The following is a 13,949-nucleotide window of genomic DNA, read 5'->3' on the forward strand; positions in this document are numbered from 1 at the left end:
TGAGCCATATGTTCTCTCTGATTAGGAAGAGAGTGGTGAAATTGCAAATGCCAGTTTGGAAGTACAGTGCCCATGGAAATATCTATAGAAAATACATGCAGAAGAAACTGAATGTTTGTGTGATAGAGAGTGGAGGGAATCTGTAAAAGAAGGTTCATTAATTTACCTTAGTGTCCTCTTTTGGATAGTCTGTGAGCTTGAGAGCGATTTTGGGGACACCACTTCCAAATGGAGAAACAGTATTCCATGATAGGGCAGATTTGAAATTTATAGTCAGTAGCTGTTTAGAGGAAAAGTAATGCCAAGAACAAAAAAAACCAAAAAAAAACCCTGTTTCTTTGATATAGAGGAAGCAGTACTTGTGATGTTTCCAAGAGAGAATCAAAGCTGAGGTAATGCCCATATCACAGCAGTCAGTCATTGATCTGATAAAATGATGGTCTGGACCACTGATGTTTGGGTCATTTATTTTAGAATGTTCAGGGCACTCACTTCATACATCGTCTTCAAGCAAAAAATTTCCCTCATGGAACCTTTAGAACCATTCGAAAACTTTTTTTTTGTCGTAACATTATCTTGGTAAACTGTAACAGGCATTTCATGTATTTCTGTGGCTGACTTTCCAAGTATATACAACAAAATGCAGTGTTTGCAAATTGTTCAGATCTTGTCATTTTCAGCACATGCAACAAATGAGAAAAACAAGTGGTTGCTCAACACAGCTTTTTGCCAAATTGACATGTGACAAGTTAGAACTTGGTGTGCATATGCACAAAATACCATTGTAAGCTCACTCATAATCTTTTAGCCACTACCATGCATTCAAGAAGTATAAGATCATTCATCCAAATGTTTTGATGAAACCTTCTGTGTGGATCCTCAATAAGTCTCACAATCCAACTAATCAACTAGCTCACCAACCTTAAGCATCTGTAATGTTCAATATCAGATATTTATCTCAAATTTTATAGCATGCTCATATATATCATGTCACCACAACAAACTCAGCATTATTATTGTTTTTTTGACTGGTCACTGTTTTCCTGAAATGTGTTAAATTCATCTGGCACAATATTAAGTAGCAAATTTTTCATTGTTTTAAGGAAATTTAACTGGATTTTTTTTTTAATTTCTAGAAAACTTTGAGAGAGTAGTCTGATTTTAATTCAAGCCTAGCAAAATAATTTTTTATAATTTTCATATTATGATTTTGAATATTTTTTTCATTCTTGGATAGATTACAATACCTTCAGAAGAGAGACGTGATGATGAAAGCTTATATAACAAGATGAATATTAGTAAACTGCAAGAAATTGCTCCTGTTATTGAATGGCTGCCGTATTTTAACTCTGCATTTCGCCAAGTAAAGAGAGACATTACTTCTGCAGAGGAAGTTGTGGTGTATGCACCAAAATTTCTGAAGAACATGTCATCTCTAGTTACATACTATTTGTCCTCAGATGAGGGGAAGATGTAAGTATCATATATAATTAAAATTTCATTTATAACCACTCATTCTTGTACAGCTGTTTTATGATTTTAAAAAGATGTAAATGGCATAGATGCACTTAGGTAATTTGTATTGATTAATTCCTTTTAAGAATCATCTTTAACAAAATAAAAACTCTTCCCTTTACCCTTAATACAGGGTGGACAAAATAATTGAAACACCTGTGATAACAATTACAGATATGCACAAATATGGTATTGGGCCACCCTTTGCTTTAAAACAGCTTGTATTCTATGTGGAGTAGATTAAAAGAAATCTTGAACTGTCTTAAGAAGAATACTGGACTATTCTTCATGGAGGAATGTTTAAGCTCCTTAAGAGAAGAAGGTTGAGGAAATCTGCTCCTTACTCTCCTCTCCAACTGTGCCCATGGTGGCTCAGTAATGTTTAAGTCTGGTGATTTTTCAGGCCATGGAGATGCTTAGCCTCAGTTTCATGCTCCTCAAACCAAGGTCAAACCCATTTGGCTGTGTGTATGGAAGCATTATCATCTTGAAACACAGTGTTGTTTGTGGGAAGCAGTGTTTGCATCATGGGATGAAACTGGTCATTCAGAATAAGGAGATAAAAGAGCATTATTATTCATGTGGGCACTAATGATATTAAATGAACATGACCTGATGATTTGTTGGATAAATATAGGACCATGCTGAAAAAAATTCTGCGAGCTAGGTCAGAATGAATTTGTCTACAAATCTGCCCAGACGTGATAGGAGGGATTATATGACAAAAGCCTTATGGATTAACTCTAGACTTGAAAGACTCTATAAGGGTGTAGGGGGCAGTTTTTATCAGCATGGCCCGCACATGTAGGTAGAAGGAATTCATTTTGTAGAGACAGTATTCATTTGAACAAAGTGGTGCAAGGGTTTTTGCCGGTATCATTGAGGGTACCCTAAGGGTTCGGGGAAACTGCTAGTTAATGGGAGAAGAGTAATATAGACATTTGTTTATCTGATGATATGGGTCAAAGTAATTCTCACACACATCTCAAGAATTCTTTTTGTTGCCGCAACAGCTGATGTTGGAAACATTTCAAATGAGCTGTAAGATAAAGCTAGGCAAACAAGTCTTAACTTCAAGGGGTGTGTCAGGGTTGTAAACTGTAGAAGAATACTTAGTCTTAACTGTCTACAGTAATGTCAGGCATGTTGTCAACAAAATGAATAAATTCAAACCCCAGGATAGGACAAGTAATGCTGACGTACGAGGGTTAACAGACATTTGGTCTCACCCCAAAATCGGGGATAACAAGTTCAATTATGATATATATACAGTTGTGCCCCCATATCTGCTGATTCAGTTACTCGTGATTAACCTGGAAAAAAAATTCTTTTTCTGTGGTTAACCATGGGGAAAAAATGAAAAAATTTGAAATTTTCCAGGCATTGCCTCATTTAGGCCTGTAGCACATGCAATATCACATGGTCTTTCATTTCGCTCAAAGCGTTTCACAATTTCATATTTTTTCCCTATCGACAGAGGCGGACTGGCCATAAGCCTTACTGGGGAAACCCCGTTGGGCCGGAGGCCAGAAGATGATGGAGGCCGGTATGATTTTGACCATAAATGCTAGTATGAGGCCAATACAAATTTTCCGGGTAAGAATTTTTGACCCAGTGCACCTCTGTCTATCGATATTGCTTTGCATTTTCTCTCTGAATCTGTAGTGTCTTCACCAGGACACTTCCTTTTCACACCTTTTAAGTATTTTACTAATTTTTAGGGAATAAAGCACAATTAAAAAATGAGGAGGCACACTTGATACACATAAATAAAGCTGTGCAAATGTAGCAACTGAATAAATAACACTGTAAAGGCAGAGAAACACTATTAACACCTCACTAGCTGATATTTTACTAAAGCAGATTTCTGGAGGTCACTACCATAAAACAATAAAAACAATTTCCAGTTGCGTTTCTGCTAGTGGAATCTGTTATAAACTGGTAGTAAATTCAATCTATTATTACCGTATTTAATGTTGGTGATGTCTTACTGTGTGTTTAATTTATCACTTAAACTTTATTATATGTATATATGTACAAGAAAATCATGTTATATATGGGGTCAGCAGGTGTTCGCTTATATCCGTGATTTCGGCCATCCACGGTAGGTCTTGGAACATATCTCTTGCAGATACGGGGGTCTTATTTAATGTATTCAGGAAAGATAGGGAAGATAGAAGGGGGTGGTAGATAATGTTTCTTATGAAAAGCAGCCTAAGCATGAAAGAAGCTTTTGCTGAGTCAGAAGTTACTTCTGCCAGCATAGAATCTGTGTGGTATGAGTTAGTTGGAAGCAAAGATATAATGAGAGAGGGAGTAATATACAGACCAAAAATTTGTGAAGAGTATGACGAGAGTGTCGACATGCAGGTGGAATGGGCAGGCAAGTGTAAATGTCTTATTATGGGTGACTTCAATCTGCCCTCTAATTGATTGGAATAAGTGGGAGGGAAACTTGCCATGGGGAATAAAATTTTAAAATAAACTAGATGATTATTATTTGTACCAGCATGTTAGAGAAAATGCTTGGGTAAGAATGTTCTTGACCTCATTATCACTCATGAATCAAATGACATCACAGGGCTGAAAGGATAGGAACCATTGTCAGGTAGTGATCACGCAGTTGTTAGTTGGAAGATGAAGAAAGATGTTGCAATAGGTAAGGAAAAGGTTTTAATTTCAGAAATCTTTTAATTTGCAGCAGTTTAAGGCACTACATGGCATCTGTTAATTGGGTGGGTAGCAGAGGAAGGGCAAATACATTAGAATCGTGGAATACCTTCAAAGCAGTAATCACAGAAGCCATTATGCATATATACCATTAAGAAAATATAGCACAAGATGGATGCCGGGATGGGAAATATGGAGCTGGTCTGCCTAATAGAGCAGAATAAGACAGCATGGGAAAGTTACAAAGTGATGAAAAGTACTGAAGCCTCCAACAGCTACAAGTTGACCTGTAATAGTACCACAGATAAAGTTAGGGAGGTCAAGGCTGATTATGCGAAAGCACTGGCTAAGAGAGCAAAGAATGAGTACAAGGAGTTTTTTGTGTATGTGAATATAAAGATAAGAAAATGAATCAGATTGGACCCTGAGCACTGGGTGTAGGGAAAGTCTTAGATAACACTGATGGTGAATTGAATAGATATTTCACATTGGTCTTTACTGACAAAAGACCCTTTATGCTGAGGAGAAGCTGTGCCAGTGAGGCTGAGCTGAGCCACAGGAAATTAGTGATTACAAAATTACAGAGTGATAATGATTATGAAATTACAGAGTGGTGTTTATTAGAAAAACTTTCAGGCCTAAAGAAAAGTAAGGCTCATGGAGTTGAGGGCATATACCAGTAATGTTGAAGGAGACAGATAAAGAATGTATTGAACCATTGAGGTTAATTATGAGGCCATCTTTGGACTCAGGGGAGTTTCATTTGGATTCATCATCATCATATCATCAGCCATTTTCAATCCACTGCAGGATGAAGGCCACTCCAGCAACTTTACAGTTCCTTCTGTTTTGTGCAATGGCCATCCATTTACTACCCACATATTCCTGAATTTCATCTGTCCATCTCCCTTGTCTTCCGAGTTTTCTTTTAGCTTCTCTTGGGTACCATTCTGTTATTTTCTTAGTCCATCTGTCATCATGTATTCAAACTATGTGTCCTGCCCAAGTCCATTTCAGTTCTTTAGTTTTGATAACAATGTCCTTTATTTGTGTTTCTCTTCTTATCCAAAAGTCTGATTCCTAATATACCGTATTTCTCCCTGTATAAGACGCACCTTAATTTTGGGGCCCGAAATTTGAAAAAAAAATGCATTACACGAAGTTATTGAACTCAAGTTTTATTCATCATAAAATTCATACAACTCATCACTGTCAAAACTCCCATCCATTAGCTTGTCCTCATCTGTGTCTGATGACGAATCACTGTCTTCATATATTGCCTCGTCCTCAGTTCCATCTATGGCATTTGAAATGCCACACTTCTTAAATGACTTGACAACGATCTCAATCTTGATATTATCCCAGGATCTTTTCACCCAGGTACAAACTTCTCCTATAGTTGGTTTCTTAGGCGCCTCTGTAGCCAGATGGGCAGGAGCAGCAGTGCGTAGCACACGCTTCTTGATTAGACCGGGGTTCGAGCCCGTGAGCCACCAAAATACAGAGGATGCGGAAAGGTCAGGGAATGACCACGGCACATCCCCGGAGCAATATGGCCTTAGTTGCTAATGCTCCTAAAAAAAAAAAAAAAAAAAATTGGTTTCTTCACTCTTCCTGCTGGTCTCAAATTGTCCCCAGAAGACTTCATCCATTGGTTCCATTCGTCTCTCATGGCAGCTTTGAAGGGTTTGTTAGTGCTGACATCATGTGGTTGGAACTGGGATGTCAAGCCTCCAGGTATGACGGCAAGTTTTGTTTTTTGCTCTGCAGCAATCTTCTCTGTATTTTTTGTTATGTGTGCCCTGAACTGATCAAGCACCAATAGGGCAGGTTTGCGTAAGAGCCCACCTGGTCTCTTGCTCCAAACTTTCTCAAACCACATCTTCATCCCATCCTGATCCATCCAACCCTTGTCACGAATGTGGACAATCACTCCTTGAGGAATGTCTTCTTTTGGCATTGTTTTGCGTTTGAAAATCAGCATAGGAGGCAGCTTGGTTCCATCAGCACAACAAGCTAGAACAACTGTATAATGGCTCTTTTCATGTCCGCTTGTCTTCACGGTTAGTTTTTATTCCCTTCTTATCAACAGTTCTGTTACTTGGGACATAAAATTGAAGGGGGACTTTGTCCATATTTGCAATCTGTCCCAACTCAAACTGATGTGTCTTCTGACATTGAATGACAAAACGATGAAATTCAATGACCTTCTGCTCATAGCTTTCAGGCATCTTTTGGGCAAGTCTGGTGTGTGTACGCATGCTTAGTCCATTCCGTGTCATGAACCTGAAGCACCAATTATGTCCTTCTTTGAAATCAGTACCTTCTTTTTCATCAGCAATTCTTCTTGCCTCATGCTGAACCACCTTTGTGGACACAGGAATTCCAATTGCCCTTTGCTCCTCAATCCATATCTTCAATTTCCTCTCTAAATCAGGTTATTTTGCTGACTTTTTTTTATTATTTTTTTATTTATTTATTTTTTTATTTTATTAATAACAAGATACACAACAGGTAACCATTAACAGTGTATCTGAGATCAGATCAATAAACATAATAACAATAATATGAAATCCAACAGGACGATAAACATTGATATAGATTCAAACAATAAAAGCATATGTACAAAAGAGGATTGTATTAAGTTAAGTTACCGGTAAAACAAGTAATAATTAATCCGTTAGAGAATAGAAAAATAATATAACAAATAAAAAGCTACAATAATTAGATGTGAGCTAGTCACTTTGCAGTTTAAGTGAAGAGGCAAACTTGTGGATGGAGTTCATCAGTGATTGGGAGTTGTCAAAGAAGTCAATGCGAGAGTCATTTGCTGATTTGCTGATTCTGTTCAGTGGACTGAACTTCATTAAGTCCGTGTTGGCAGAGTCAAGGCGAAACGGTGTAAGGTTCCTGACTTGTCTACAAGGAGCATTGAAGTTTATTTTACTCAGGATATCAGATGCTTCGTAAATTCCAGTGATTACTTTGGCTAGAAGGGCGATGTCAGCAGTAACTCTTCTAGTGCACAGAGGCCTCAGATGAAAGTAATCACACAGCGATTCATAATACACTGAGTGATAGAATAGAGGATTGCGGTACGTAAGGTAACGGACAAAGTTTTTTTGGACTGCTTCAATTTTGTTAGTTAAAGTCTTTGTGTGAGGATTCCAGATGGGTGAACTGAATTCAAGGATTGGCAGAACAATAGTTTTATAGAGGATAACCGCATATCTGTAGCTTTTGAACTTGTATGTGTTCCGTTTGATGAATCCCAGTGTTTTGAATGCTTTGCTGGTGATTTTAAGGACATGGGCATCGAATTTAGCACTGCTGGAAAAGAGAATCCCTAAGTCGTTAACTTGGTCACACCTTTCGATGATCACAGAGTTAATACTATACTCCGTATTCATTAGTTGTGGAGATCTGCAAGATGAGAAAGAGATTACTTTGCACTTCGAGGGGTTAGCAGACAAGCCATTCAGAGATAGCCACAGAGAGAATTTATTGAGAGCACATTGAAGCTGTTGAGAATCGGTAGTCTCCTTCACTGCTGAGTAGATCTTAAGATCATCTGCATAGAGAGCAACTTGAACATTGGAGGTGTACATGAAAGAAGGAAGATCATTTACGAAAACAATGAAGAGAAGAGGACCTAAGGGAGAGCCTTGTCGTACTCCGCTTAGTGGTATAAAACAGTCTGAGTTCACTTGATCTATGATAACGCTCAAGGAAAGATGCGTAATATAGCTGCGTAGCCATGAGAGCAAAGGGTCACGGATACCATATAGCTTAAGTTTTTCCAGAAGTTGTTCGTGCGGGACTTTATCAAATGCCTTGGATATGTCTGTGTAGACTGCATCAACTTGTAGGTGGTTATCAAGAGCTTCCGAGGTGTATTGCCAGAAAGGAAGTAAATTTGTGACTACTGACTTGCCACTGCAGAAACCATGTTGATTCTGATCAATAAAAGGCTTGAAGAATTCGAAGAGATGTTTGTGCACTGCTGTGTCGAAGAGTTTAGCCAGGCTGTTTTGCAAGGTTATGGGTCTGTAATCGCATACGTCATTTTTATCACCTTTTTTGAAAATAGGAACTATATTGACCTGCTTAAAGTGCTTAGGATACTTCCCCAGCCTGAGAGACAGGTTGAAGATCTGCAGTATGAGGGGTTTCAACTTGCCTCTAATGGTCTTCTTCTGCCATGGTGTTTTCAGTAGGGTTTCTTCTTCTTCCCGCTGCCAGTCTCAGATTGTTTTCTCAGTTGGAGGAGGACCAAACTTACGTTCAGCAGCACGATTTCCATTCACTTTTGCAAACTGGATCACTTTTAACTTGAATTCGGCACTGTACGAAAATCTTGTCTGAGCCATTTCTGGGCAGAATGTGGCAAAATGTAACCTAATATACCAGTAACAAGTGCGAAACAATGAGTGCAAAGACAACAAGTGCGAAAAGCGGGAAATGCAAGTAAAAAAATCTACAACCACTGTATAAGACACACCCAGTTTTTAGCCCCCAAATTTTTCGAAAAAAGGTGCGTCTTATACATGGGGGAATACAGTAATTCATTTCATTCTTTGCTGTTGGATGGAATGAATTATTTTCAGCTTCTCTTCCTTTCTTTTAGTGAGTGCCCAAGTTTCCCTTCCATAAGTCATGGTGGGGAGTATACATTGGTTCATTATTTTATGTTTCAGAGAAATTGGGATATTGCTCCTCAGTATGTGACTATATTTCCTGAATGCTATCCATCCGAAATTTATTCTTCTCCTGACTTCCAGCCATTTATCATTATTACGTATTCCTGAATTTCATCTGTCCATCTCCCTTGTCTTCCAAGTTTTCTTTTAGCTTCTCTTGGGTACCATTCTGTTATTTTCTTAGTCCATTTGTCATCATGTCTTCGAACTATGTGTCCTGCCCAAGTCCATTTCATTTCTTTAGTTTTGATAACAATGTCCTTTATTTGTGTTTCTCTTCTTATCCAACAGTCTGATTCCTAATTATAATTCATTCCATTCTTCGCTGTGTAGTTTTCAGCTTCTCTTTCTTTCTTTTAGTGAGTGCCCAAGTTTCACTTCCATGTCATGGTGGGGAGTATACATTGGTTCATTATTTTATGTTTCAGAGAAATTGGGATATTGCTCCTCAGTATGTGACTATATTTCCTGAATACTATCCATCCGAAATTTATTCTTCTCCTGACTTCCAGCCATTTATCATTATTACAGCTAATGACTTGTCCCAGATGGTGCCTCCATAGCCAGGTGGGTATGAGCAGCAGTGCATAGCACACGCTTCTTGATTAGACCAGTGTTCGAGCCCGTGACCACTGAATATGGAGGATGCAGAAAGGTCAAGGAATGACCACCTCATATCCCTGGAGCTTGTTTGTTATTTGGTTTTTAGGAGCATTAGCAACTAAGGCCATATTGCTCTGGGGATATGCGGTGGTCATTCCCTGACCTTTCCGCATCCTCCGTATTTGGTGGTCACGGGCTTGAACCCCAGTCTAATCAAGAAGCATGTGCTATGCACTGCTGCTCCTGCCCACCTGGCTACAGCGGCCCCCGGAGCAATATGGCCTTAGTTGCTAATGCTCCTAGAAACCAAATAACAAACAAACAAACATTGTTTCAGATAAGTGGACATGCTTACATGTGTTATTGTTAGGGCAGCTCCTAGAACGTTAGTTCAAATCCTCCTCGTATTACTGTAGGTTTTAAATTGGTCGCCATAGCCGAGTGGTCAGGCATGCGAGTGCATAAGTACATGTGCCTTGAATGACCAGGGTTCAAGCCAGTGACTGCTGAATTTGGTGCTGTTTCTTGTATTCTGTCTATCTTGTGAACTCCTCTGACTGTTTGGTCATCCCGGAGTATAAACAGAAAATTTATTTATTTATTTATTTAACAGACTCTATAAACTAGGCTAGACTTATAGTAGTGTCATGTTTATGTACTTTATGTATGTTGTGTTGTTGTGATGTGCTGGCCTCTTGGCTATCTAGAAGCAGAATTCACCAGAAAGGCTGCTTCTAGATACTCGTCCACACCACGGGAATGTGGGGCAGTTCCAGTAGATGGGGACACCTTAGGTCTCAGTTTATAAGACAAAATGAAAAAAAAAAAAAAAACAATTTTTCAAAATTAATATTTTCATACATGTCCCAGATAAGTATATGAATCCACCTTTTCAATTACTAACCCTTTCTGTGCTATACTTGTTCATCATTACTTTTGTTTTAGCCATATTCATCTTTAGTCTGAAATCCTTACTAACTCTGCATAACTGATTAAGATTTTCCTCTAAATTCTTTGGAATCATAGCTTATGATCACAATTTCATCTGCAAATTGTAAATGGTTTAGGTACTCTCCATTCACATTGACTCCTTTCTGTGACCAGTCCAATCTTCTGAAAGCTTCTTCAAGGGCAGCTGTAAATAACTTTGGAGATATTGTGTCTCCTTGTCAAACTCCTTTCTCAATTTTAAATTTGCTACTGTCTTTGTCTAGGCTAATAAGGCAGGTAGTGTTCTCATATATTTTCTTCAAAATCATAATGTATGGGGTGTCTATGCCTTGTCTTTCCAGTGCCTGAAACATTGCCTTATACTGCATGGAGTCAAATACCTTTTCATAATCCACAAATACCAGACATATTGGTGTTTTATATTCATTTGCTTTCTCCATTAGCTGCGATATTACATGAAGGTGATCCATAGTTGAGAATCTTTTCCTAACGCCAACTTGCTCTTTCAGTTGATCCTCACCAAGTATTCTTTCTAATCTGGTACTTATGAACAACTTGTAGATGTGGGACAACAAGCTAATTGGTCTTTAATTTCTAATTTCTGATTTATCTTCTTTTTTATGCAGTAAAATTATGATTGCATTATTCCACTCCTTAGATGTCATGCCTTTCCTAATGTATCTTGTGAAGAGTCTTGCCAGTTTCTGTGTCATGTTTCTTCCTCCTAATTTTAACAACTTTACAGTAACTTCATCTTCACCCTGGGCTTTCTGATTCTTCATCTTCAATGCATGTTCTGTGTCATCGGGGAGGATATCGGGTATGTCGTAGGTGTTGCTAATTTGCAGTCAATTTTCCACACTGCTTGCTTCATTTCTTCGCTTCTTATATAATTCTTTATAGTAGTCTCTTGCTATTTGAATTATGTTTTCTCTACTGTTTATAAGTACACCATCATTATTCTTCAGTTTCAGTATTATTTGTCTTTCTGTATTACTGCTCATGACTGATGATTTAAGTCCTTTGTGTTCCCTTAATGCTTGTTGTACTTTTCTTGTGTTAAATCTCATGTTTTTTTTTTATGAAAATATCAAATACGTGAAGTATTAGAACCTGTAGTACTTAGTACTGTGCATGGGTTGGAGGTTGAGAAGATGAAAGAAGATATTTGTTGACATTAGACTTGAACTTATGTAGACTATAATTTTCAGGAAATATGTATGAAGGAAGGGTGTTCCAGAAAACGGCAGTTGAATGAATAAACGAGTAAGATGAAATGTTGGTTCTGTGAGTTTGAAGTTGGACAGTAAATGGATGTTGGTTGGTGGCGGCACATGTTTGGACTGTAGTAGTAGTAGTAGCAGTGGCATTTGATGCAAGAAAGCAAGTGTATGAGCTTATGCAGCATCAGCCAAAAAAAAAAAAAAATATCACACCATTCCCTCCAAATGCCTGTCCAGTTCCTCCTTAAATTTATTCAACCTATCAAATTCCACAATGACAGATGGAAGTTTGTTCCAGCAGTTAACCACCCGCTGGCTAAAGGCAAATTTCTGCACATCTAATCTACATCTGTCTTTTCTTAATTTGAATTTATGCCCCCTTAGGTTCGTAATCTGAAGAAGTGGAAGGATCCCATCAGAATTCAGCGTGCTCAACCCATTCAAGGCCTTATACACCTCAATCAGATCACCGCGCAGGTGCCTAGTCTCCAGCCACTGCAATTTTGCAGAACTTAAGCCTCTCTTGGTAAGAGGATCCCTTCATTCCCCTCACCAATCTTGTTGCCCTTCTCTGTACACGCTCAACTAAATCTACATCATTCCTAAAATGAGGCCTCCAGACCTCTGCGCAGTACTCAAGGCGTGGCCTGACCATTGCCTTATACAGAGGGATAATCACCTCCTTTTCCCTGCTAGCAAAATTCCTATATATCATTGACAAAACCCCATGACTTGCCCTGGCAGCCTGTCTGCATTGCTCAGAAAACTTCATATCTGACTGCACAATTACTCCCAGGTCTTTTTCATTTTCTACCACCTTAAGTGTAGTACCACACAGTTGGTACATTTCTCTGGGGTTACTTCTACCCATATGCAGTACTTTGCATTTGTCAAGGTTAAACTTCAGTTGCCACTTCTTAGCCCATCTGCCCAAATTATCTAGATCCTGTTGCAGTAGCACACTGCCTGTCTCTATGAGACAGAGAGTGGAGAGATTCTGTTAGAGATGAGTCATTAATTAACCAAACTGCCCTTTTCTGATTGGAATCTAGAAGCCTGAGAGAGGTTTTGGGGGCATCACACAAGATGTGGGAACAATATTCCATGGCAGGGCAAATTTACGATTTGTATAGAGTGAACAACTGATTGGAAGCAGAGTAACTCCAAGAGCAAAAGAGAAAACCAAGTTTTTTTGATGCAGAGGAAGCAATATTTGAAATGTGCTTGTGCCAAGAGAGATTAGAAGTCAGGGTAATCTCCAAAAGAGATATATCATCTTGACTAGAAATCGGAGTGTCACCGAAGATAAGCATAGGAGCAGAAGAATCCTTTTTGCCAGATATAAGACAGGACTGAGTTTTAGAAGGATTGAAATCAACTAAGTTGTCTTTGCCCCACTAGAGAATTATCTGGAGATCGGCATTTAAAGAATTGGTAGCGGATATTTGAAAAGTTGCAGCTGATTGAGCAGGGCAAGGTTTCTCAAACTGGAAATTGGAATGCAATGTGCTACATCAGCAAAACTATTGATAGGATTTCCGGTCAATGGAAGAAGGTCATTAATATACAAGAGGAAAAGAGTGGGGAAAAGAACTGAACCTTGGGGGACACCAGCATTAGTGGAGAAGTTAGAAGACAGAGAGCCATCTACCATCACCTTCAGTGAGTGCAATCAGAGAGAAAACTGGATAACCAATTACAAAAAAAGTTGGCAAGCTTTTTTTGAAGACCTTTATACCAAACACAAATGAAAGGCTTCGAGATGTCAAGAGCAACTGCTTGTATTTCACCGAACTTTTCCATTGAATTTGTCCATAGATGGGTATGCCAGAATTTCAACACTGCCAGAATCCATACTTGCGATCGTTGATCAAATGAAAGGTTTCTGGATAGTTTAAGAGTTGGTGGTTAATTGCTTTCTTTGTTACTTTAGAAAGAGTAGAAATAATTGCAATGGGATGATAATTGGATGGGAAGGATTTGTCACCCTTTTTAGGAACTGGCTGGATATGAGCAAATTTCCAAGCAGAAGGAAAATCACCCCTTTGGAATAAGAAAGTGAAAAAAGGCAGTAATGAACAGGAGTAAGTTCAGGAGTGCACATGTTGAGAACAAGTGGAGAAATACCATCAGGACCTGGAGCTTTCTTAGCATCAAGATTATTCAAAATCTTTCTGACATCCTTTTGATGGAAGACCACAGGAGGCATGCTGGAAATGGTGGGAGGTGTTTTACCAAGATCATTAATACATGAGTTGGAAGAAAAGTGGGATGCTAGCATGTTAGC

The 13,949-nt window shown here is 38.6% G+C and overlaps 1 protein-coding gene across 1 annotated transcript in view; it reads left to right on the forward strand.

Annotated features, from left to right (window-relative positions):
- Nucleotides 1-13,949, forward strand: part of Nep3 (M13 family metallopeptidase neprilysin 3) — a 353,718-nt gene that overhangs the window by 211,367 nt on the left and 128,402 nt on the right. Inside the window, exon 8 of the mRNA XM_090387832.1 lies at nucleotides 1,238-1,473. Within this exon, the coding sequence (XP_090243958.1) occupies nucleotides 1,238-1,473 (236 nt within the window). The remainder of the gene's footprint in view (nucleotides 1-1,237; nucleotides 1,474-13,949) is intronic.

Source organism: Mastigoproctus giganteus, chromosome 13, assembly GCF_048544385.1.
Source record: "Mastigoproctus giganteus isolate SK-2022 chromosome 13, ASM4854438v1, whole genome shotgun sequence".
In the NCBI taxonomy this organism is placed as follows: domain Eukaryota; kingdom Metazoa; phylum Arthropoda; class Arachnida; order Uropygi; family Thelyphonidae; genus Mastigoproctus; species Mastigoproctus giganteus.